This window comes from Vombatus ursinus, unplaced genomic scaffold (assembly GCF_900497805.2).
Source record: "Vombatus ursinus unplaced genomic scaffold, bare-nosed wombat genome assembly UNPS02014821.1, whole genome shotgun sequence".
NCBI lineage: Eukaryota > Metazoa > Chordata > Mammalia > Diprotodontia > Vombatidae > Vombatus > Vombatus ursinus.
The window spans coordinates 19757230-19783276 of record NW_020954599.1 but is presented as its reverse complement, the minus strand read 5'-3'; the positions used below and the strand labels follow the sequence as shown (position 1 = coordinate 19783276).

Below are 26047 nucleotides of genomic sequence, written 5' to 3'. Positions count from 1 at the left end.
TGAATACTATGAAATCCTAATAACTAAGCTTGGACCTAGAAAAAATGAAAATAACATGAAAGAGGTGGGGGACAATGAGTATGAAATACTGAATATAATACTAGACTTAGTTGATACACTGGTTCATGTTACTGAACTTCCTCCCCCTCTTTTTTAATCTTCAATAAGTGATGGAAGAAATAGGGAAGAAATATTGGGAAATGACAGTAATGCAGAAACTAACAAGGAAACTGAGGCTCACTGACATTCAATGACTTGCCCATGATCACAAACCCAGTAAATGTCTGAAGCAGGTTTTGAACTCAGATCTATATGACTCCAAGAGAAGCATTCTATCCAGTCATTGATCTGCCCAAAGATTTTGGTCTTCTATTCCTCTTGTATATAGAGTCTCCCTGGTGAAATCATCAAGGTAGATCAAAACATGTTTTTCAGACAAGCTATTCAGGAAGTATTACATGTTTAACATCCAGAGATGGGTTACGTTAATCACATCAGTTCTCAGTTTTCAGAGCTGCTATTCTTTCTACTAAGTATTCTTGCTGGTAGAGTACAATCCTTAAGTTTGAATGTTTCTTTGTTTCATCTATAAATAGGAGTAATCAGAGTCATTAACATTTTGATGACTAGGAGTCTCTGTTCTTTATTACAAAAGTTAAGAAATCTAGGAATTAATAGTGAATGAGAATTCCGAGGATAATTTTCTCCAAATAACATTCATTGAGTCCTTAAATCTCCCATCAATGATTTTGATGAAAGCCTTTATTCTTTCTTTGGCTCTGTGTCTCTTTCTCTTCCCTTCAAGTATATTTATGGTGGAGCTGATTTGAAGCATAGTGGTAATGGTAAAAATAAGAGGAAGTGAGTGTAAGCCAGACCTTAGAGTGTCATAAACCCATCATTGTTGAGATTGCTATTTATTCAACAATCATTTGTTAAATGCCTACTGTGTGCCATGCATTGTGTTAGGTATGACTGTATGACTGATGATTTTTCTACTGTATTTTTCTATTGCAGGAGGAAGATGCTAATAAATCACTTGGCTGAGATAGCAATTTGGATCGGGACTCAAGTCATCAGAGAGGGTGCCAGACTCTGGGCAAGAGTGGTAGATGTAGCCAAAAATTCATTTAAAGAGGATTCATCCATTACACCTAGGTGGCTTCAGAGAAACAAGAACAAAGAGGTCACACAGAGAATCTTCCAAGGTCCACGAGTCATTGAACTCTCTAGAAGTGGGAAGGAAGTGAATACCTAGTCAAGGCTGAAGGCCTAAAGCCAAACAAGAAACATTTTGTAGGCCAGATAGGGAAGAGACCTACCCAGGGAACTGGGGAAAAGTTCAAGATATCAATGGTTCATAGCCAGTTGAGCTCACAGATCTCAAACTCAGGGAATAACTCAGTTGGAAAGCATTTAATGGGACTATGTAACACAAATCTGGGGCTCCAGATTACTCAGAGCTAAATTAGATAGGAAACAAATTCTAGAAGGTAAAAAAGAGGCCTTGAGAAACTGAAAAAAAACCAAAACTACAACACAGCCAGAACCGACACTAGTTGTGTGACCATGGGTAAGTCACGTTATCCTGTTTGCCTCAGTTTCCTCATCTGTAAAATGAGCTGGAGAAAGAATGACAAACCACTCCAATATCTTTGCCAAGAAACCCCAACAGGGGTCACAAAGAGTTGGACACAATTGAAATGGCCTGAACAACAAAAGAAATATGGGACATGGTTTTTATATTCAATTCCAATAGGATTGAGCCAGTTGAATGAAAAAAAAAAATGGCACGGGATAAAGGAAAACTAAAAAAAGAACCTCTCTAAATGCACCTTTTTTTTTTTAAATGTGCTCTTTATCCTACTTTATCCCATCTTTTCCAGTAGATGGCACCCACTATCATCCCCATTTCTCTAATTCCCCAATCTCTTCCAATTTACTGACTACTTCTCTGCTGCCTATAAACATCCTCATATCATCAACAGGCTTAAACAATCCTCACTGATCCTTTCATCCCCAGCAGTAGCATATAGTAGGCATTTCGTAAATGCTTGTTGAATAATAGTGACCTCTTCCCAGCCCCCAACAATAATAGGCTCCAGGTTCTATAAAGTCTGACATACCCCAAATCCCCCTTGCTCTTACTATCTAATATCATTATTTCATTTATTGTTTATCCTGTATCTCTTCTCTCCTTTATGGTTAAATTTCTTGAGAAAGTCATCTACAGTCAGCATGTCTGTTTTTTTTCCTCCTCTTACTAGATTCTAAACCCTTCAACCTCATCATTCAACTGAAACTGCCTTCTCCAAAATCAATCAATGATCATTAAATTGCCAAATCTAATGTGCTTTTCTTCATCCTTCTTGACTTACCTGCAACCTCTTGACTTACCTGACAACCTCTCTATAGGTTTCCATGACACTGCCTTCTTTTGCTTCTTCATATGTATTTATTGGCATGTTGCCTCTCCCCATGAGATTGTAAACTCCTCGAGCGGAGGGACTAACTCTTTTTGCAGCCCCAGTACTTAGCACAATGCCTGGCACATAGTAGATGCTTAATAAATGTTTACTGAATTGAACTGATTGACTAAAAATAGAGATAATTCCCAAATGCAAGCATGGTTTAGTAAAGACAGCATTAACCTACCAGAAGTCATTATGTTAAAATGATTTGGCATGAAATCATTTTAACCAATCAGAAAGTCTTTCCTGAGCACCTACTATTTACAGTGGTCTCTGTCTTAATCCTTCTCAGTCTCCTTTGCTGAATTTTCACCTAGGTCACATTTACTAACTGTGGGTATCCACTAAGGTCTTCCTCTTCTCCCTCTATATCATCTTGTTTGATAATCTCTTTAGTTCTCATGGGTTCAATTACCAACTCGATGAAGAAGATTCTCAGACCTGCATATCGAGCCAGAAATTTGCTCCTGACTCCTACTTTTACATCACCAACTGCCTCTTGGATATCTCAAACTCAATGTCCACCGATATCTAAAATTCAACGTGTCAAAATCAGAACTCATTTTTTTCCCTACACTCCCCTAAAATGCCCCTTTTTTAAACGTTCTGGGCATTACCATCTTCCAAGTCATTCAAGCCTGCATGCAACCTTAGTACCATCCTCAGTTCTTCACTTGCTCTCATGCCACCCATCCAAACAGTTGCAAAGTATTGTCATTTCTACGTCCTCAACATCTCTCACCAAAGCCTGCTGGTTGGTCTTTCCTGCCTCAGTCCTCTCCTCTTTACAATCTGTCTTCCATTCAACTGTCAAAATTATTTTCCTAAAGCATGGGTTTGACCATGTGACCAGCCTTCCCCAGCTAATTTCTTGACTCCAAATTATAATTGCATCTTGCTATATGAACATGTAATACAAAAATATTTATTTTAACACTTATGAATTCACTAAGCTTATATCAAAATACAAAATCCCTTATATTGATGTTACTATTATCTATTTCCCATATAGTCCATGCCAGACACTAAGCATGGACTATATGGGAAATAGATAATTCATAAGGGGAGAGGATTGAGGCAGAAAGACCATCTTATCCCTGAGCTTTACTATCATATCATGATGTACTTCTTTTGCTTACAATGGACAATGAGTTTTTTCTTTTTTTTTTAATTTCTAAGAGCCCAGTACTGTGCCCTTAACAAGTGTTGGTTACTAAATGAATGAATGTAATGATTTTTATCATTTATTCTCACAATCATGTTATGAGATAGCTTTTCATTTCCAACATTCCCTACCTTGCTAAAAGCAATATAATAAATTAATGATGAAACATCAGTTAAATCAAACATCACTGATTTTTTTTAATGAGCTGATTTTCACATTTCTGACATTTCAAATAGACTACAGATATCCTTCTTTTGTTATACGTCTAATGTAAGGTCTTCAAGAAATCTGGAAATATGTTCAATGAATATGCTTCTCATCAGCATTTTCATCAGCAAATATTTCTTGACCAATAAATAGGCATTTATTGAGTCCATACTATATGCTGGGCACAGCCTTAGATCATGTGTGAGAAGCAGAAATTGAACAAGGTCCCAATCTTAACACAGAGTTCACATTGTAGTTAAATGAATAAAACATGGAGGACATAATTAGGGAATAATTAATGATTGAAATATGGGTGAGAATTTTCATTTCCATTCCTCTGGGGGAAAAATCCTGATTTGCATACTATTTGAATAAATATGAATGTAACTCAAGCATCCCTGGGTTTAAGTATTGTTTCTATCATGGTTCCTTACACTTTTTGTTCTATGAAGCCCTTTCAACAACAACAAAAATGTGTTGGGACCACCCCAAGGTAAATTAATATACCACTCATAATATATTTTTAGATTTATTCATTAAATGATGACAATAACTACAATAACTTTTTGCCCACTAAACATTCCAAATCACTGAAGAAACTTATAATGCTTCAAACATACACATGCTTGTTGTCACAGAGGAAAATATATGTTTGTAACATAATTGGGCAATTATTTACTGCTTAACAATCTATTAAAGTATTTTTAGCACAAATTCCTTGTAGCAAGGAAAAAAGAAGTTAAGAAGTGAAAACCATTGGTCTTTATAATTCAAGGTAGATGACTTTAAGCAATTTGTTTCATGTTGGTACTTTGGTAGATCCAAGATTTGACTGCAACTCTCACTTCGGTGACTTCTCATTCAGAGCAAGTTTGTCTATACTTTGTCACAAATGATTTATTGGGGATTTAACCATTGTCCTAGAGGACTTCCCTTTCCACTTTTAGTAGCTCAGATGTGCCAATTTAACATTATTCTCTCCTTAAGGGTAGGGGCTGTCTTTCCTTCCTTGTGTATCCCCAGTACTTAAACAGTTCATGGCACATAGTAAGCACTTAATAAATATTTATTAGCATACCAATTCACCTGATTATCAATGGAATTAAGAATTTAACTTAGTCATACTAAACCAATATTTAAGGAAAAGCATTTGAAATCAAATTTATAAGCAGTAGGGGTGAAAATAAAAGGAATGACGAGGGATGGATAAATAGTATATTGTCAGGGTTGGACAAACTCTAAAAAAGGCACAAAATAATTTTGAAAGTAACTGAAGACATTGCAGCAATATTACTATGGCTAGCTTTCTGTTGTAGTCTCAAAATTCTGCCTTATGACCTCTTAAGTACCGTCTACAGCATGAAGATTTTTACTAGGTACACATGCAACTCAAGGGAACGTACACTGGGAAAGACAGCCAGGCAACCAGATTTCCCAAGGCTGTATTCCGCTGGCATGATGGGATCACTTGGTCTTCTCATTCTTCCTTCCCTTCCATAGCCAATTTGGCAATATAAGAGCCAATATAAGAATGCCAGTCCAAAAACCTTGGCAGGCTCTGTTTTAACAGGATAGAAAGAGGAAGCCTCAGAAACGGAGACAGACTGTGCCCTTAATAAAAGGCTTTGTTCTGTGAAGTTTGGATTCAGTCAAAGGGCCACACCTGAGGACCTACAGGGCCACATGTGGCCTTGAGGCCACAGGTCACCCATCCCTGCAGCAGTCTATGAAACCATAATCAAGGAGATGAGAAGGGGCATGTCCATGCTCTGCAAAAGAAGATATGACCAACATCTCTCTTCCATGTAAACTTACTGAGTAATCAAGAAATTCCTTTGATCAATCCCATGACATTTATATTTGTAGTTAGAAGTTAAAAAGGACAGCTACTGAAATCTAGCAATGTAACAGAATCTGGAAAATTAATTTAAGTTCAGGGATATAGGAAAGAATCAGTCTAGTTCAAGCTAGACTAAGCCCTATTAGCGATAGTTCTGATAGGTCTGAAATAACATAATCCAAAAGTTGGTTTTGACTGGGAATATTATTAAGGCATTTATTGCATATGAACCAACTAGACCTATACCTAATGAATGCTTAAAGCTTTAAACATTGTAAGCTAAATTGAAATTATAAGTTGGATTGAAATGGAAATAAGACAAAATAAAACTGGTTAAGCAATTAGAAACCCAAGAGAGAAAACCAGCAAATATTTTCAGTAAATGCATTAAAATACCATCATCTGGAGCTTTCCTTTTGTTCAATTCAATTAAAAAACATTTATTAAGCACCTACTGTGTGCCAGCCATTGTGCTACGTGCAGAGGATACAAATAGGAAAAAGGCAATCCCTGTCCTTAAAGAGTTTATAATCTGATGAGGGAAGACAACACACAAAAGGAAACTATAAAGGCGGGGGAAGAAAGGGGGTATCTTGTTCCATGGATTTGAAACCAAGCAGAGCTACAGATGGAAAGGCCATCATCTTTTATGATCCTTTGAATATGGCCAATAAAATAGTGTTGTGTAAATCAGAGCCAAGATGGGCTATTTTTACAAATAAACGTGCCTGAAGTTTTATGAGTTTCCTTGAACAGAAAAAAAAAATAAGAAAATGCAGTTATTTTCTCTTGAGTAGATTTGAGGAACTACGTAGCTGAATCAAAAGAAAAAAAGGAAGCATTTGAGGTATAAGCTACACTTTCCTCTTGTCAAAGAATTCATTCTCATTTGATCAAACCATCACTTTTGTCATTGCATTTTTACCTTTAAAAATATTCCCAGAAGACGGAAAGGCAGGGGGAAACAAGTTTTAACTACCTCTCAGCAATTATATACAGGTACACTGCCTGGCTTTGCTCATTTGTTGCAACTATATGTTAGATTTTCTCATTTTTAAAGCCTATAAAGTAAGGTTAGAAAAATAGATTAGCTTACCAAAATTTTAAATGTTGAACAGCTTTTTCAAAAGCCATAGAAATAATGCTTAAGTAGTTAAAATGACTTAGTACATGCAATATAGATTGTAAGAGATATAGCTAAATTTTTATTAAAATCATCATTTTTTTATGATAGCAAAGAAGTAGAAACAAAGTTGATGTCCAGTGATTAGGGAATAACTAACATAAAATAATGGAATATTAATCTATCATAAAAAGAAATATGAAGAATTTTGAGAAGCATAGAAAGACATATACAAACTGATTCAAAATGCAGTGAGGAGAACCAGGAGATATATATACATATATACACACACACACACACACACACACACACACACATATATATACACACACACATACATATAAGTGTATGCATATATATGTGTGTGTGTTTATGTGTATGCATGTATATATGTATACATAACTCTAAGAAAGTAAATAGAAAAATAAAACCAACACAGAAAAATGAATGATGTTGTGTGATTATAATACTCGAGATAAGAAGAAAGCAATTTCCCTTCCTTCTTTGCAGAGATATTGGTGTGGTACATTGCAAATGCAGTGAGGCTTAGGTGATGTGATGATTTGTTTTGAACATTTTTTTTGCCTTCTTTTTATTTTTTATTTTTTATTTTCTTTGTTAGGAGGGGTGGTCTCTGGGTTGGAGACGGAGTGGTGCTATTTGAACATCAAAGTGGTCTAAAAACTAAAGATATTAATAAAATAAAATTTTAAATTATAGTGTGATTTAACACCAGGCTTGAACCTTATGTTCAATGCTAATTTGCATGACTATTTTTTCCTTGTTTTACTTCTTTATCAGCAGCCTAGAACAGAAACAATCTAATACAGATAACTTGTCATTCACTGAGCTCTATGTTGACCATGGTATGGAGAGCGTTATGAAACACACACACACACACACACACACACAGAATTTTAAACCTGGAAGAAGCTTTAAAATTGCTCACTTTGTAGATGAGGAAACTGAATCTCAGGATCTCAGATGAGTTAAGTGACATAGCAAAGATCAAAGAAAGCTAGTGGCAAAGCTAACACTAGATTGCAGATCTTCTGGCTCCCAGCTCAATGAATCTTTCCACAATAGCACAGTTTCTCAGGCAAAACTCATTAAGCCATGACCACAATGACCTCAATCATCAGTGTCAACCCCCACCCACAGCAAGGTCCTCTCTGTTTTGCCACCCTGTGAAGTCACGGGCAGTTCCAGCACATGAAAACCATTGGTTTTGTTTCATTTGCTTGGATTCCTTAAGGAATAGGTGGAGTGTTTGAGCCATTCCCTTCTCTACTGGGAAAGTGACAATGGCATCCCCTAAACTGTGCCTCAGGAACCCATCAGAGGGAGAGTCCTACACTGTAGTCACTGCAAAGGGTCAAGGGAAGAAACTAATCCCGAGGTACATTTCAGATGGGCAAAAGCCCGAATGATTCTCTAAGTCCACTATGCTACATAGTTCCATCCAGTACATCAGGATGTGGCCTAGACTCTCCAGTCTTCTGATTCCCCAAAGCTTCCTCCAATTCAAAAGCTCAGAACCAAAAGCAAATCCCCCGAATCTGATGCCCCAGACTGGCTCTGAGCTGCTCTCAACTCTCTTCACCTGTTGCTACAGTTGACTGCTCACTTACTAAAAATACACACTGTAATAGGCAGTAAGAGCATTATCTGGTTGTAATGATTAGTGGAAAGAACAAAAGATATCTCATCTCTGCCGGGCACAATTCAACCTATTTGACAGAATAACTGGCTAGTCTCCAAAAGTTTCTAGATTTAATTAGATTGCCCAAGGGAGAGTCACAGAGGAGAAATATTTTTATTAGCATATTATTCTCTCCTATTTAGGACCATCCTCCCCATTCCAAAAAGACAAGCTCCTTTTAAAATATTTATGTCAATAACCTCTTCAGATTGTTGGAATTTGTTTAAATAACTCATCATAACAATAGCTAACATTTATATAGGGCTTACTAAGTGCTAAGTGCTTTAGCTAACACAGTGGACAGAGTGCCAGGCCTAGGGTCAAGAAGACTCATCTTTTGTCCTTGTCCTGCATGCTTAGTATAAATTCCCTTTTCACCTCTACCTCTTGGAATCTCTGGACACCTTCAAGACTCAAGTTATGCTTTGACTGACATGAAACCTTCCCTTAGTTCCCCTAGCTAAAAATAATAACAACAATGACCATTTATATCATACTTTGAAAGCTTGCAAAGTGTTTTACTAATATTAACATTATGACATTGGTGGTAATATTTAATATCCCAAGGCACTAACCCTTTTTTTCATTTTAAGCAAAGAGTGGATAAATGGCTTTACTATTATTTATTAAATGCCCCTATTATCACAAAACAGTTTTGCAATGAGCAAAGAAAAGAACTCCAGGATGAGTTACTATAATAGCCATTTTTTCTGTCAAGATAAACTATAAATAAAAAGGAATATGATCATATCCCTTCATTTAAAAATAATAATAAAATTATGGTTTATTCTTAAAAGGAAGGGCATTCTTAAACAAGATGCAATGAGACACAGTGGATAGAAAGCTGCCTTCAAAACCACAAATCTTGCCTCTGGTTATATGAGTATGTCACTTAACCTTTCATTGTTCACAGCCAATGGTGTCTAACTCAAATACAAACAAATCCCAGCCTAGGCATATTGATTTAGAAAAACCACAAATTGACATTATCCATGGTGCATTGTATTTTTATTTTGTTAAACATTTCTCACTTCTGGTTTAATATGGTTCAGTCACTCAGGAATTTTGTAGGCCCAGTTTGATATCTCTGCTCTAGGCAACCTATAAGACTAGAAGATGAAGAGAAAGTGATGCCTTGTACTGGTAGAGGGGATTTCCTTAATCTGAGAGCTCCCTATACCAATGCAATCACAAATCCAGCTCTGTCTCTGTCCCTATCTTAAAAGAGGCTTTGTGGCCTGAATTAGGTAGCCTACCATTTTAGATTCAATTTTTAATTCACTTAATTATGCCCATTTCGTGTGATGGTTACTAAATACTAGCTACCTATTTCATTGCTGCTTACACTAAATCTGTTTGATGTCTCTGTCACTCCTGTGACAGAATATTAGTCTTAGCTGGATGCTAATTAACTCAGGGCACCTGAATGTCATTTAGTGCTAAAAATGGGCCAACCTCAAAAAAAGAGCATGGAAATGTGTTTTTAAAACTCTGCAGCAAAGCACAGAGTAAAACTTGACTAGTAAACGTAGCTTATATGGACACTGTGCTACATTCACTCCTTTTTAATAAGATGGCTCCCTAAGGAAGGCTTGCTGGAAACAATGCCTTCTCTATCACAGAGGCAGGTAGTAGCTGCCAAGGCCAATTTGAATCTTCTCATCCACTTGCTTCAGAGAGTTTTTTACTACCCCAGAGAAGTAATTAAGGAGAAACTGGGGTGCCTTGTTAACTTCTAAACAAATACACCACGCTCCCTTGGGTGGAGGACACCTCTCCCAAGTAACTGAGGCAGAAAGAACATTCGACACGTCTTAACCTGAAATTATTGATTGGGACGCTCTTGAAAATGGGAAATGGTGGAGTTCCATTCCTTGGATGAGTTTTTGTGGGGTCAGAGGTCAGCAGGATTAATTGCAAAGGAGCCCCAGGACCATGGTTTGGTCCTGAATAACTAGAGCTATTAAAAAGCGGAATCAAGGTCAATGGGGAGGTAGATGGATTACAAAAATTATTGTGATAAAGACAAAAATATCAGTGTTTTTTGTTGTTGTTTGTTTTTTTGTTTGTTTTTTGGAGAGGCAATTGGGGTTAAGTGACTTGCCCAGGGTCACACAGCTAGTGAGTATCATATGTCTGAGGCTGGATTTGAACTCAGGTCCTCCTGACCCCAGGGCCAATGCTCTATATATTGCACCACCTAGCTGCCCCTAAGCGATTGTTTTTAAAATAAAAAGAGTGGATATTATTAAATGATCTCTAACCCTTTATAAATGATGCTTTTATTTATAAAATTTTATGATTCCAAGATTCTGACATTGTAATTTATTCAGAACTCTGGTCAGCTGCTGCTTGATATACTAGTTCTTATATCTCAAAGCTTTAATTTGTCCCTGGCTCACTTCATTTTTCCACCAAAGAAGTATACAAGTTAAGAATTTCCTCTTAGTAATGAGCAGGAAATAGTCTGTTATGAAGCTTTACTATTTGTATCTTGTATTAAGCTTGGGCAGAGTGTCACTATTTATAAAAAAAAAAAAAATCTCAAGGTACTATCAGCATTTGAGTTTTCATGTTAAATATAGGCAATGGCTACAAGTTGGAACAAACAAGTAATGACAAGATTGGCCTTCCTAAAACATTTGCTCTGTTCATTAAATACCAAAAAGAAAACTCTCCTGGCAAGCATCTCTTCTAGAGAACTCTCAAATTGACTAACACTTGTATTTTTAACTTACCTTCTAACTACAATATAATGTTGCTAAGCATCACTATAAAATGTTTTTCTTTTAAGCACTGATATAAGTTAAAGTTTAAAACAACAGAAATTTAAAGTGATATGACCAAGAGCTCAAAGTTAGTAATATGCAAAATCAGAATATAGTACTAGCTTGCATTTATATAATGCCTTAAGGCTTGCAAAGTAATTTACAAATATTATCTCATTTTATTCTCACAAGAACCCTGGGAAATAGGAGTTATTATTATCCTCAATTTACAGATGAGGAAATTGAGGCATAAAGAGGTTAAGTGACTGGTTCAGAGTCACACCACCAAGTGCCTGAGGGTGGATTTGAACTCGGATCTTCCTCACTCCAGGTCAAGCAGTCTTATCAACTATGCTAGCTCCTTCCAACAGCAACATTAACATAGTATAACACTTTCTACTTACATTAAATCCACTTTCTGCCCCCAGTTTCGGAAAACAATTCTTGTGCCACCTAATTAATTTCTTGATATGGAGTCCATTTTCTCAACAGTCAAATATTCTTATTTTGTTTTTATCTGAATGGGCAGACATTTAGTTTACCACCCCAAACTCAGTCCTAGATGTAGTTGTTCTTATGAGAGTTGTAAATACAGGGATGTCTGATAATGGTGCATCCACTTGTAGAGTATTCTATGCTAAAGACCATTTATTCTCTATGACGTTTTCAATGATTATTTTACCTAAATAAACTACATAAATTCAATTCATCAACAAAACACTGTAAGAGTTACCTTGAAATGCCGGTTTTCAACATTGATATAGGAATATATTAGTACATTTTATCAAATCAAAGAAGAGTGAAGAAATTCATATTAAATATTGTCTTTTCATTACCATGTGTCTGACATTGAAAACAGAAAAATAACTAATGTGATTTGTGTGTGTACATGTGTATAAATGGTTTACACAGTGCTTCCCACACAAGAATTCATACAACAAATGTCCATATTGCCCCAATTTCATATATGGAGAAACTGGCTTAGAGGAGCTTTTTGTGACTTTCCAAAGGTTAAACAACCAGAAAGGACCAGACAAGTGATTTCAACTCGTCTTTCCTCACTTCTGTGATCTTTCCACGTTTCTTTCAACATATGAAGATGCTATTGAGTATGCATTCTCCCATGAAAAGCCCCACATCAAGTGAACATGTCTCCTGAGAAATAAATTCCTGAAGAAGAAAAAAAAAGCTAGCAGAATACAATAAATAGTTTACTGAGTAGTCACTTATTAATTTTAGCCAGAAGTCATTTCCATACTGTGTTACTGACAAACAAACTTGCCGGGTCAGCTACTTCATTTGTAAAACAAAGCTAGAGAAATTTTTCTCAGATATCAGAAAACCATCCCTGACACTTATGGTCTCAAACAGAATGATCTGTCAAATGTTCATTTCTTAGGAGAGCAATGGTTTTTAACTGTTTTGTGTCCTGGTCCCCTTTCACAGCCTGGCGAAGTCTATGGGTCCTCTCTCAAAATCTTTTAAATGCATGAAATAAAATACATAGGATTACAAATAAAACAAAATGATATTGAAATACAGTTATCAAGATATTTAAAAAATCAAATTCTCAGACCCTAGGTTAAGAATACCTATTATACATTGGGGAATGGCTAAGGAAATTGTGGTGCATGAATGCACTGGAGTATTACTGTGCCATAAGATGTGATAAACATAGAAGCTTGGAAAGATTTATGTGCCCTATGCAGAGTAAAGTAAGAAAAGCCTACAAGCCAATATATACAATGACTATGACAACAGAAATTGAAAGAACACTCATAAAATAATCAAAAGTAAATGTTGCAAAATTACAAAGAACAAGCATGACTTCAAAGAAGATACATGAGAAGATACCTCTGCCCCACTCATTTGAAAAGATGGGAGGTCCACAAGTGTGAAACATTACATATGTTTTCAGACTTTTTTAAGTATCCATTGGTTTTTATGGGATTTTCCCCTCTTTTTCTTTACTTTCCTTTAAAAATATTTATTATAGGAATGGCTCTCTTGGAAAGGGAGGGACACTGGGAGAAATTATGATGATATAAAAAACCGAAATATTTCATTAAAATTTACTTTTTAAAAAAAGAATCCTTGTTATAGAAAGAAGCCATAGTTACCATCAGCCATATTAACTGAAGAGAAAATAGACTGATGTATAGGTGCATATGTGTATTTAAGGAAGACTTAGAATTGAAAAGCTCAAAATTAAGATCAAGAAGGAGAAAAAAGAACTGCCATAACCCATAATACTGCTGGCTATAGCTATTGATATTTTTTTCACTTTTGTCTTGGATTTGAAGTGGCCTTGCAGAATGTAAGAGTTTGCCCTTTGGGGGAAGGGGACACAATATGGAGAATCAGAGTATTTCAGGGTCATCTGATAGACAAGTCTTATACTCTGTCCATCTCTGAGGAGGAACAGAAGTTCTCCTTGATCCAAAGCCAGTACAGTAAAAGTAGAATACTTCCCACTAAGGAATCTTTTCCCAAGATGTTCTCTGGTCTGAGACTCTTTGGTTGCACACCCTTCTTATGTCTCTGTTAATGATTTAGTCCTGCCTTTCCCTCATAAGAGGGCAGGAGTCCTGTGAGTGGTCCGTGTGTTATAAGATGACTTTTTAAAAGATCTCCTCTGGGGAATGTTTTGTAAGCACTACCTTAGTCCAAATTCACGATCTCCAGGAATCTATGTGATGGAGAAGAACATGCTCCCTTGTGTGGGGTTGGGGAGAAGGGGAATAAATTGAGAAGAAATAATAGAATTTCTAACTTTGCATCCGCAACCAACATATTTGTTTTATAAGATTGTAAAAGGGAATAAAAATCAAGGCAAAAGCGATAAATATTGCAACATTTTGAATATTATCAATCTTTTGTTTGACATACAGTATAGTTGAAAAATGATAATTCCAGCACTTTACATTAGTGGCACTATGGTGGTACAAATGAAATCTTGCCTTGCAATAAAACTTCCCAAACCTCCTGGGTATTTTATTTGCTTATTACTGGCTATAATTGCTTATCAAAAGGTTACATGGTCCTTTTGCCTACCTATTACAACTCTGATGGTTGAAGCTTGTCCCTTTTATTCTTCTATCAAGCAGTATTTTTTTTGCTTTTGGTTTTGTTTTTGGGAGGATGGAGAGCCCATTTTTTTTTATCAGTGTAAGTAACTCTGGTATGAAACTCCATCTAATAATATAGAGCTTCAGCTCAACTGTTGCTTCATCTTGGAGAGATGACTGGGTCATTGAGAGATTAAGTGACTTGCTCAAGGTCACATAGCCAGCACGTATCAAAGGAGAGATTTGAACCTAGGTCTTCCTGACTCCAAAACCAGCTTTCTGTTGATCATTCCAAGCTACCTCTTACTATGAGAGATAAAGGAAAGGGAATAACTAATTACTAAGCCACACTTAAAACAACACATAAACAACCAAAATCATGATACAGTAAATCAACACACAAACTCACTCCTTTGATCCACTGAAAATAATAAATGTTAAATAATTGAAGCAACATCTACTTTAAAAAAAAAGGACTAATATCATTAAGGACCAAAAGGATCTTGTTTTTAAGAATTCTGTCACATGATAAATTCATGATATCTCATATTTCTTTTAAGCCTACAAAGTTATCTTGGGTTAGTTTTCAAAACACTTAGAAGAATGGTTATATAACCCTTCTTACAATGAGAAATCATTTCATCCAAATCTTATTTTAAGAATTCATGGATTGACTACAGCTACGATATTTCTAGAAAGACACAGCCTACTTTCTTTTTCTTTCCTCCTCCCCCTCCCACTTTTGCTTTCATTCAGAAATAAAGCAAGGTACATAAGGTCCAGATTTCCTTATAATAACACTATAACCTCAGAACTAAAAGGGAAAAAATGTCAAGAGTATTTTGTTTGTTTTGTTCTTTTGCATTTCACATTAGATGTAAGCACTGATTGTTCAAAGGTAGTATTACTTTGGTTGAGCAGTTGAGCCTTGATTACAATGGTTTTATATAATATTTATCACTATCACTCATTTCACATGATTTCTGTAGTAACACTATTAAGACTGCTTAAATTAATGGCACGCCAGTGTTTTCATTATAGCTTAATATTTCTATTCATAAGTATTTTAATTTTAATGCTAACAGGTTTAGAGAAAAACTAGATTGGTATTTTAAGAGACAGAAACATTATACTCTGCCTACCAGAAAGAACAGTCATTGAACAGACTCTTGAATGTTCATCAATATAATATGTTGAATGTTGGCCTATCACCCCTCACACCTTGTCAAACCCCAGTCATGGATTACTCCCACCATCCTCCTCTTTCTCCATTCTTAATTACTCATGAGCTGCTGAACGGAGCTAGAGGAAGTCATGCAACTCTACTAATTGGGTCAGCTACAAATGTGTAGGATCTAATCTCAACTGGGCCCTCTCTACAATAAGACAGTTTTTCTACTTCTCCTAATTGAATCTAGCAGGTAGCTAGGTAGTACAGTGGAAAAAGCACTGGGACTAGAATAGCTCAAGGAAGACCCAAGTTCAAATCTGGCCGCAGATACTTACTATTAAGTCACTTAACATCTGATTGCCTCAGTTTCCTCATCTTGTAAAATGGGGATAATAATAGCTCTTACCTCCCAGAGTTGTTGTGAGGATAAATGAGATATTTGTAAAGTACTCTGCAATCCTTAAAATGCAATAGCATTGCTAATTACTATTAATCTTGTCTCCAGGAGCACCCTTCCACGACCCTTTAAGTGAAAATCTTATTTCATTCTTTACTAGAAAAAATCAAAGCCATTCACTGTAAACTCCCTCTTGTTCTACTCTATTAATTTCCCATCCTCTTGACATTACACCAACCCCCACTATCCTTTAATGAAATATCCTTCTCCTTGGCCAAGGCAACCTGTCCACATGTAGCCTCAATCCCACTAACTCTTGATTCCTCCAACAGAATTGCCCCCACTATCATTCCGCTTCCTCTACTCTCAAATCTCTCTCTATCTACTGGCTCCCCCACTGCTGCTAGCCACCTGCCCAAGTCTTCTACATTCTCAAAAAACCCTCAAGAGATCCTAACATCCCCCTGTAGCTATCATCCTGTATTTTCCCTCTCTTTCTTAGCTAAATACCCTGAAAAAGTCCTCTTTACCCAGGGCTCTCCTAAGCCCTCTGCAATATAGTTACTACCTCTGACCTCATCACTTAATAATGAAACTACTCTCTCCCAAATTACCAATGATCTCATAATTGCTAAAACTAATGGCCTTTTTTTCTTAAACAATCTTCCTCCTTCTTGATCTCTCTGCAGTTTTTGACATTGTTGGCTACTTTATCCTCAGGGTTGATCTCTCTTTTCTGGTGTTTCATGATTTTGGTTTTCCCCCACCTGTCTGACCACCCCTCATTCTTCTTTGCTAAATCATTAATAGCTTGCTCCCTCATTGTGATTGTACTCCAAAGATCTGTCCTGGCCAATCTTCTCTCTACACATTCTCTTTTGGTAGCTTCATCAGCTCACATAGGTTTAATTAATTCTATGCTGATGACTCATATCTCTATATCCATCCCTCAACTCTTTCCTGAGCTCCAGTCCTACATCACCAAGTGGCTACTGGAGTTGGACATGTCTAGTAATAATCTCAAACTTAACATGCCCAAAACTAAACTAATCATCATCCCCCTCAAACCCACTCCTCCTCCAAACTTCCCCGTCAAGGCCAAAACCATGCTACCAGTAATGGCAGTTCCCCAACTTGGTGGCGTATTTAATCTCATCACTCTCACCCCACGTACCTAATCAATCGCTAAACCTTGCCATTTCTATCTCTACAACACTTTTCACTCATGTATATCCCTTTCTCTCTAATCACATGACTACCACCCTGAGATCCTCATCACCTCACACCTGGACAAATGCAATAGATTCCTAACTGGTCCCCCTGCCTCTAGCCTCTCCATACTCCAATCTATCCTCTGTGGAGCAGCCAAAAGAATTTTTCTAAAGTAAGCATCTGACCGTGTTATACCTCTTCCATATGATCTATCTAAAGATCAGATGTAAATTCCCCTCTTTGGGATTAAAAACTATTTACAATGTGGCTTTCTGCAATCTTTCCAGCATTCTTATGCATTATTCCCCTCGATGTATCAGCTGTCCAGCCAGCCCAGTCTTCTTACTGTTCCTCACCTATGATATTTCACAGCCCTTCTCCACACCTTTGCCCTAGATGTGTCCTCTGAATGAAATGCCTTTCTCCTCACCTATGCCTCTTGAGATCCTGGTTTTCTCCAAGACTCAGCTCAAACTCCATCTGCATGCATCCTTTCCTCATACACCCAGTTTCTAATGCCTTCCTCTTTAAAGTTACTTTGTATGTGTTTAGAGTATAACTATATATGCACATATTGCACCCCCTCCTCATTAGAATATAAGTTCCCCTGAGGACAGAGAGGGTATTACATCTTTATAGCCTCAGCATCTCCATGCCTGACACATGGTAAGTGCTTAATACATGCTTACCAATTGATTTAATTAATTGTACAACCAAAGTTGAATGATTTACCTAATGACTGAGCTGGGATTGAAATCCAGGTCTTCTGAGTTCAAAGCACAGTGGTTTTTTCCCTGTGTCACAATAGCTCTGATAGTAGATATTTTGTGCAGGGACATATTTTTCTATCCTTTAATTATTACTAAGATATAAAGTAGATTTAGAAAGTTCAATTATTTATGCTCAAATAGAGCAAGGCATTTATTCTATTAAGGAAAAAGTGTGATATGATCTATGTTTCAACTATGAAATGTTTTCTTTATCAACTTCATAGTCAGTCAACAAGCATTAATAAGCACTTACTATGTGCCAGGCACTGTGCTAAACACTGGGCATATGAAGAAAGGCAAAGCCAGTGCTGTACCTTCTCACATTCTAGGAGGAGAGAAATTTAAAAATAAGCTACATACAAGATTAATACAAAGTAGATAGAGGCTAATCATCTCCATTTGAGAATATTTTTAACTTTCTACCTTTAATTTGGGAGAAGTGTAGTTATCAATAAGTTTAATATTTAATCTAGCTATGTAGATTAAATTTACACTAACTACTTGTCCAAAGGAAAAAGTGGGTTATACCCATACATACTAAAAATAAAAGAGAAAGATTTTTTTAAAATTTCATAATAGTGAATGATCAACTCCAATAATGTTTACAGATTCCATATTATTAAATTATCCTTGGGGACCTCAGGTTTGGTTTTTGTCCTATATAGTTAATTCCAAAATTTAAAAACAGCAAGGAGTGTTATAGGTAGAGGTTAGATACAGTTACACAGTGAGTTGATTGCATTACATGACAGCTTGATTCCTGATGCTCTCATTAAGGCAACCTTAAAAGTACCAGCATCTCAGAAATTCAAAGTATCTGAGAGTCAGCTAGAATCCTAGAGAAATGAGAGAATACTTCTGCATTTGTCTATTATAAACTATTATTATTCAGAGTCCCAGTTTCCCAGAAGAATATCAGAGACTTAGCATGCCTAGATTTTGGGAAAAGTATCTGTTTCAAAAAATCTCTTACAATATCCTCATGGATGAGATGGAGAGACATAAGCTGGTTCATAGAACAGTTAGGCGGATTCACGGAAGACTAGGTCATGACTCGTTGGTCAGGTGGCATGAATGGTAGACTATAGACTGATAGGCTGTGTCATGGTGTTGGCATATTATGTTAAAGAACTTAGAAGCAAGACACCGGCATGTTCAAAGGAACGACCCATAGAAGACTTAAGAGATGACACAGACAATAACTGCAAAAAAATGAGAAAGTGTGAATGGGCGGCAATCTGTACCACTGGAGGGAAAAGCCACATCCGGGAGTTAACAAATCTACTAGTATATTAAACCATTCAATCTAGAGAGAGTTCCAGCAGACTACTTCAGAGAGCTGGAGTCAGCCATCTTTTCTACTGATCATGGAGTTAGATTAAGGCACAGAAAGCTTGATTACAACATTTGTAAATGACATGAAACTTCAAATGACAGTCAAGACACTGGATGACAAAATCAGAATCAAAGACATTTGTACAAGTCAGAACAACAGACTTAAATTTTGCTCAAATTCAATTGTGATAAATTAAAATTCTTCACTTAGGTTCAGAAAACTGCCTGTATAAGTATAGGAGATGTGGCTAGGAATCAGTTTATATGAAAAAGAACTAGGGCTCTCAATGAAATACAAGTGCAAAGCATTCAGCTAAGAAAGCAAATGTTGAGGGGCGGCTAGGTGGTTCAGTGGATACAGCACCGGCCCTGAAGTCAGGAAGACCTGAGTTCAAATCCTACCTCAGACCAAACACTTGACACTTACTAGCTGTGTGACCCTGGGCAAGTCACTTAACCACAATTGCCATAAAAAAAAAAAAAGCAAATGTGATCTTGGGTTGCCTCATTAGAAGCATAGTACCCACAATGAAGACGGACAACATGACTTAATGTTGCCCTCTTCCTCAGCAGATCACAGTTAGAGTTTTGTGTTTGTTTCTGAGCTTATTTTTAAAAAGAAACTGATTAATTAGTTGTTCTTGCTGTTGTTCAATTGTTTAAGTCATGCCTGACTCTTTGTGTGTGACCCCATTTGGGATTTTCTTAGCAAAGATAATAGAGCAGTTTGCTGTTTCCTTCTCCAACTCATTTTATAGATGAGGAAACTGAGGCAAACAGGGTTAAGTATTCTTCAGTGTAATTGCTAGAGAGTATTCACAGAGGGGTTAACTATAATAGTGAGGAGACTCAAAACCATGCCATATAAAAATCACTCAAAACAACTGGGGATGTTTAGCCTGAAGAACGAAAGATTTAGTGGGGAGTTGCTATACTGTCATGTGGATGAGTGATTGGGTTCCTTCTTCTTGGCACCAGGACACAGAAAAAGAAGTAATAGGTTGAAATTTCAAAGAGTAAGGGGAAACATTCTAACAATTAGGATTGTTCAAAAGCAAAATGGACTACTTTGACAAATAGTGGGGTTACCCCACTGGATGTCTTCAAGTAGGATTTGGTTGATGATTTGTTATAAAAGGTATTCCTGTTCAGGTACAAGTTGAACTAAATGATCTCTGGGGTCCCTTCCCACTCTGAGATTCTGTGATTGTGTTCTCCTACTGAGAGGCCAATTTATGGGTAGCTTCGGGGATTTTCTCTCCATTTACTTTCATTAATTCTGAAAGACTGCAAAAGTTCAAATGGCTCAAAGCCAGAAATACGATAATACAACTGAGTTCAAGATGTGCTCAGAGATAGAATAAGTGAAACTACAGATGGAATTGAATCCACAAGTGAAAACCTCCTGTGAGCTTAAAATTAGCCAGGATTATTCATTTCTCCAGCCAACTATCTGTTCACAAAAATAGAGATTTAGCTTACTATAGTAAAAGCTGAGATCCAATGTGTTTTTTTCTTTATGCCATTAAAATATTGGTCTAAAATAGTATAAAGCCAAAATCTTTGAGGCTTTACACTTGATACAAAGGCTACAGTCTCATTTATAAGGAAAAGGTAGATAAGGAAACTAATCATTGAAATGTTTAAGCCCCTTTAAATGTTTAATGTCTGATCTTAGTATTCTAGCTCCCCATTAAGTCAAATTCAGGCTCTTCAACTAGGCCCTTTTGGCAAAACTGCTAACAAAGAGAGGGGGATGGGAAAAAGTGATTTGAATTTCATTTTCTTTGTCCATGTTCTAATAACCAACATGAGTAAAAGGCAGTCCACAGCACTGTGAGTGAGAAACCATGGGTCAGAAACAAACAAACAAACAAAAAACAAAAAGAAAAACAAAACAAAAAAAAACAAAAAACAAGAGCTGACTCAGTATAATTCTGGGCCAAAATTTCTGATAAGCAAGAATCAAAACATCTTGCATGCATTATTGTTACTTAGGTTTTAAGATAGTGGTTTTTTTGTTGACCTGTTGGCTATGACCAGCAATACAAACTCTACACGAAAGTTTTCTCCCTGTCAGAATTAATGGATTCTCTATACTTGAAGGCTCTGTCAAGGGAAAAACTAGGTTTCATTACTTCTTAGGCTCTTAGTCACTCTGATAGTAATAAAGAACATTGATAACCATGAAAAAGACACCCGTGCTCCGAATTGGTCCAAAACAGTGAGTATTATTTCATTTTAGGACATGAAGGTGGTTTTTTTTTTCTTTATGCCATTAAAACCTTGGTTTAAAAAAATAGTATAGAACTAAAAATCTTGAAAGATGCCACAATCTCTTACCTGATTGCATGTATTGATGTCTATTCCTCCCTTCAAATATTCCACCACTTTGTCAAGATTGCCAGCTCTGGCCGCTCTGAGAAAGCTGGCATTGCTGTCAGACTGTGGAGAGAAGAAAAGCCCTGGGGTAAGTTACAGCTAAGAGAAAACCAGAATCTGATAGAGTCGCACAAGTTTACATTTCAAATCAAAGAAGCTTAGGTTGCAAAGACTTCTTATGTGAGGTTTAACCTTGAGTTATTATGGGCAATAAAAGGTGTCAATAAAAGATCACCATTTTTCCAGAGAGTAGCTAAGGTTTGCTTAAATTAATGACAAATGTGCATTACTCTTTCAAAGAGAATAAGAATACAAAGTTACTACATGAAAATAATTAGTACCAATTTATTCCCAATCTTCAGCACGTGCCTGAATTGGAGAGGAAATTTTTATAACCCTGAAACCCAGGCTGTGCTTTTGTGTCCCAAGCCTAAAAAAAATTACAACTCTAGTAAGAATCAGGCAATGAAAAGAAAATTAATTCTTTTTTTTTCCTTTTTTAAACTGCTTTGCTGTTTAATTTTCCTATACATCTCTGGGAGAACTCCAAGTAGCAAAAGTTTAATCCTATGAGAAAATGGCAGAAGATAACAAGGTGATCTATTCAGATGAAGCCAAAGCAAATACTGAGAGTCAGCCAAATTATGTTGGGGGAGAGGGGAAGCTGAATTTAAATCAGCTGGGAGATGCACCAATCTAAAATCACCTGGAAAAAAGAAGATTAAAAGCGTGACTGTACTTATTCCATACTCTTTCCTGACTTCTCTAAAGCTCTAATTTTTGATGTATTGACTGATGGGTTTCCTATGGAAATATGTTAAGTGACTTGCTGGTAAGTGCCTGGTACATAATAAACACAATACTAGATGCTTACTGACTGACTGGTAATAATCAAATAATATAATTATCTTGGGGCTGGAAGAAACCTTAGAAATGTAAGAGTTCTATTTTTCAGATGTGAAAACTGAGACCCAGGGAAGTTAAATGTCTTCCCCAGAACTACATAATCTCTCATACTATAATTTCAATATATTTGCAAAATAAATATAATGTGATTATCTTTCAGTGACAATTTTGAGCAAAAATTGGATTAGGGAGGAGACCATCACATAAGGAGAAACCATTTACCCACCGTCAAAGGGTAAAATCCAGGTTTGCCAACTTCCACACAAGCTTGCACCAATACATCGTATTATTTTCTCAGAATGCCACTGGCAGACAGTTCAGGACAACTATGTTTCTGAGAGCGTTTAATGATGGAAATGGAGATCATTTACTCTATAACCTTGACTTCCAGATGATTTGCATGCTTTTAATATTATTTTCAAGTGGAGGGGGTTGGTAAGCTTTGAGACTGAACAGCTGTTCTCAACTCATTTCCCACAAGTAGTACATATGCTATAGATTTGCAAAATCTGATATACTGTTTACTACCACACATGACTATGTTCAAACCTTAAAATGTCTCACTCTCCTTCTTAAGCAATGCAATCTAGAGGTGATCCCACACTGTCTCCTCTAAAGGCGATACTGTCCTCTCTGTCGTTGCTTTAAGTGGTACATAGCAACACACACAAAATGTATCTGCAAAGCTACAGTGGCTGTGAAGTGTGACTTGCTCCTCCATGACATTCGGGAGCTTATCTCAGCTAATTCTAAATGCCCACAAAGATTCTGCTCGTTCAGGCTCCTTGAAGCTACACCACTTTAAAATGAAATTTGAATCTACTCATGTGCCTCCCTCGACAATCAAAATAATACTCAAGTACAGTTCAATCGAACCACAAAGAAAACATCATCCCTCTCATCTGTTCACACACACACACACACACACACACACACACACACACACACACACACGGTGTAAAACATTTTGTCCAAGGATGAACAGAGGACAAGATTTATATGAACCAAGAACATGAGATTTTACTTCTGCTCCAGATTTTCATAAGACTGAAGTTTGTGTGATGGATCACTAAGACAACACTATTCACCACAGATTAATAATGTCATGTAACTGAGAATGAAATTCTGAATCCTGATGGCTCTCAGGGGCACCTACACATAGCAGAGTGGAAGGCCCTAGGTCATACAAACTTAGGAATCTGTTTTCCATGATTTTTTTTTTTACCTAAATAGAGGATGGAAGCGGTGGGAGGTATGGGGCCCTTCAAAGTAATCTAACTGTGCCAACCCAATGTCTAATATGAGTAATCTGGGAAGCAAGTCAGTGTGCTCTTCCTGTCCCTGGTGTAATCAGTTTTTTGGGGGGAAGGAAGCTTCTATCTTTTTGTATCAATACAACAAGAATCTCATGGCTGGGTTAAGAACTTGTCTTATCTAAGCCAGAATTAATGGCAATGACTCTCAGTCTTCAATAAGAGGAGAATGAAGAGGAAATGACAATAATTTTATAATAGTTGATATTCACATTGTGTTTTAAAGTTTACAAAGCTCTTCATAGGTAGTATCTCATTTGAGTTTCACAGTAACCTTGTGAGGAAGGTGTGGAAAATACTATTAGCTTTATTTTGTAAATGAGGAAATGAGGCTCAGAGGTTCATAGATTTTTCCATGGTTACACAGCTAATAAGTTCTGGAGATAGGATTTGAACCTGGATCTTCATAATTTGAAATCCAGCTCTCAATCCACTATTAGTACAACACTATTGATACATATTTTTACAGCAGAATTGTGGGTAAAATTGCTCTTAAGACTCTCTTAATGGGGTTTGGTTGCTGATATACAAAAGGACTTCTTATAAGTGAATCTACCTAGAAAGTCCTCCTATGACATGGACCCCCAAGGTAGTCATGATTGCTTACTGTAGATCTCATTGTGTGTACATGTACTCATGCATGAATAAGTACACAAATATGCATGTGTGTAATTAACTTCAAGTCAACAAGGATTTATTTTTTATTTATTATATACTATGTACTGTACTGGGTTCTGTCTTACAAAGACAAAAATTAAATTGTCCCTGCTCTGAAGGAGCTTATGTTTTATTGAGGAGGAATAACACATACCAACAAAATTGAAATGAAAATATATAGAAAAAATAATTGCTAGGGAGAGGGAACAGCCAGGGAAGGGAGTTTTGGTATAGGCAGCCCATAGTTCAGAATCACAAGGATTCTTAGTGGAGCCATAGGGTAATAGATGGATAAACCCTTAATAGTAGCAATGGTAGTGTTGATTTGCTTATCAAGTCTTTGAGTAAGAAATAGGAAGTGAAAGGTAGAAGGTATTTAGGGGTCAGGTGGCAAGCCTCTGGTCAAAGCAGGGACCAGTGGAGACCTGGAGTCTAGCTGGTTATAGAGGGTTGAGGAATAATTTAGGTTCTCACCCTCCAATATTCAATAAGGTCAGCTCTACCTCCAAGATTCATTCAGATGTAAAGTAGATTTATCTCTGGACCGGGGAAAGAAGGGAGCAGAGCTGGGGCAGATACAGAAGTGGGGCAAACCCAACTTTAATATGCTGGTGAGTTGGTTGTTAAATTTTCAGTATGAAAATTTACTCATATCAGCAAAAAGCTACAAAGCATGGCTTATAATTTTGTTGATTTAGTCTAGGCTTAAGAAAGTAATGGAGAAAATGTTAATAATACAAATTCAACTTCAAGGTGTGTCGTATGTACATCCCCCCACTCTCCCTGCCTTTTTAAATATTTACCAAGCACACCACTGGGGGGCTGTATATAAATTCAGAACTATTTTACACACATACACACAAACACCCACACCCTGACCTACAATGAAGCCAATCTATAATTAAGACTGCTGTCAGAAGGGACTAGGGGAAGCAGTAGGTAGTCTGATTGCCTTCCACCACAACAGAGATGAAAGAGGATTCAATGACTCATGGAGAGAGAAGTATGAAACTATTCCACTATGCTTGCCTCTGATGAAGATGCAAAGCGGGAAGGTTTTTCAAGGGAAAGGGTATAAGTAACCTTTCATAATAAGTGACAGCTTTCCTCAAAAGAGGATTTAATGGATAGAAATGCCCTGTTGAGGAAATGAGTCAGTAGCATCTGTTAATATTTCTTGTGTGACAAATCTTGGATTAATGTAAAACCAATCTCTGTTTTGAACAGATTCTAATGGCCTCACATGCCACTCCTTTCTCCAGACTCCACAAAATCTAAAATCTGCTTTGACCATGCTTGTTAAAGGGCCCTGAATTCATCCAATTATTTCAATCTTCAGCTTTCTGGCTGACTCCAGACAAGAAATTCAATGGCTGGTTCCCACCTATTTTAATCTGTAACAGATGGATATCATTAAAATTGTCCCTTTTACAACCCTTGGCACTGTACCTCAAGCCAAGAAAGAAAGATTTCTTCCTAAATTCCTTTCGACAAAGTCTTGTACATTTTTTCAGTCTCTGAGTGTTAGAAAAACAGAGTATCTTTCTTAGCACACAGCAG

At 36.7% G+C, this 26047-nt stretch overlaps 1 protein-coding gene across 1 annotated transcript in view; it reads right to left on the bottom strand.

Annotated features, from left to right (window-relative positions):
• The window catches only part of ANK2 (ankyrin 2), a 412172-nt gene that overhangs the window by 243644 nt on the left and 142481 nt on the right, over window positions 1-26047 (bottom strand). The window contains 1 exon segment of the mRNA XM_027837420.1: window positions 21573-21674. Coding sequence (XP_027693221.1) covers window positions 21573-21674 — 102 coding nt within the window.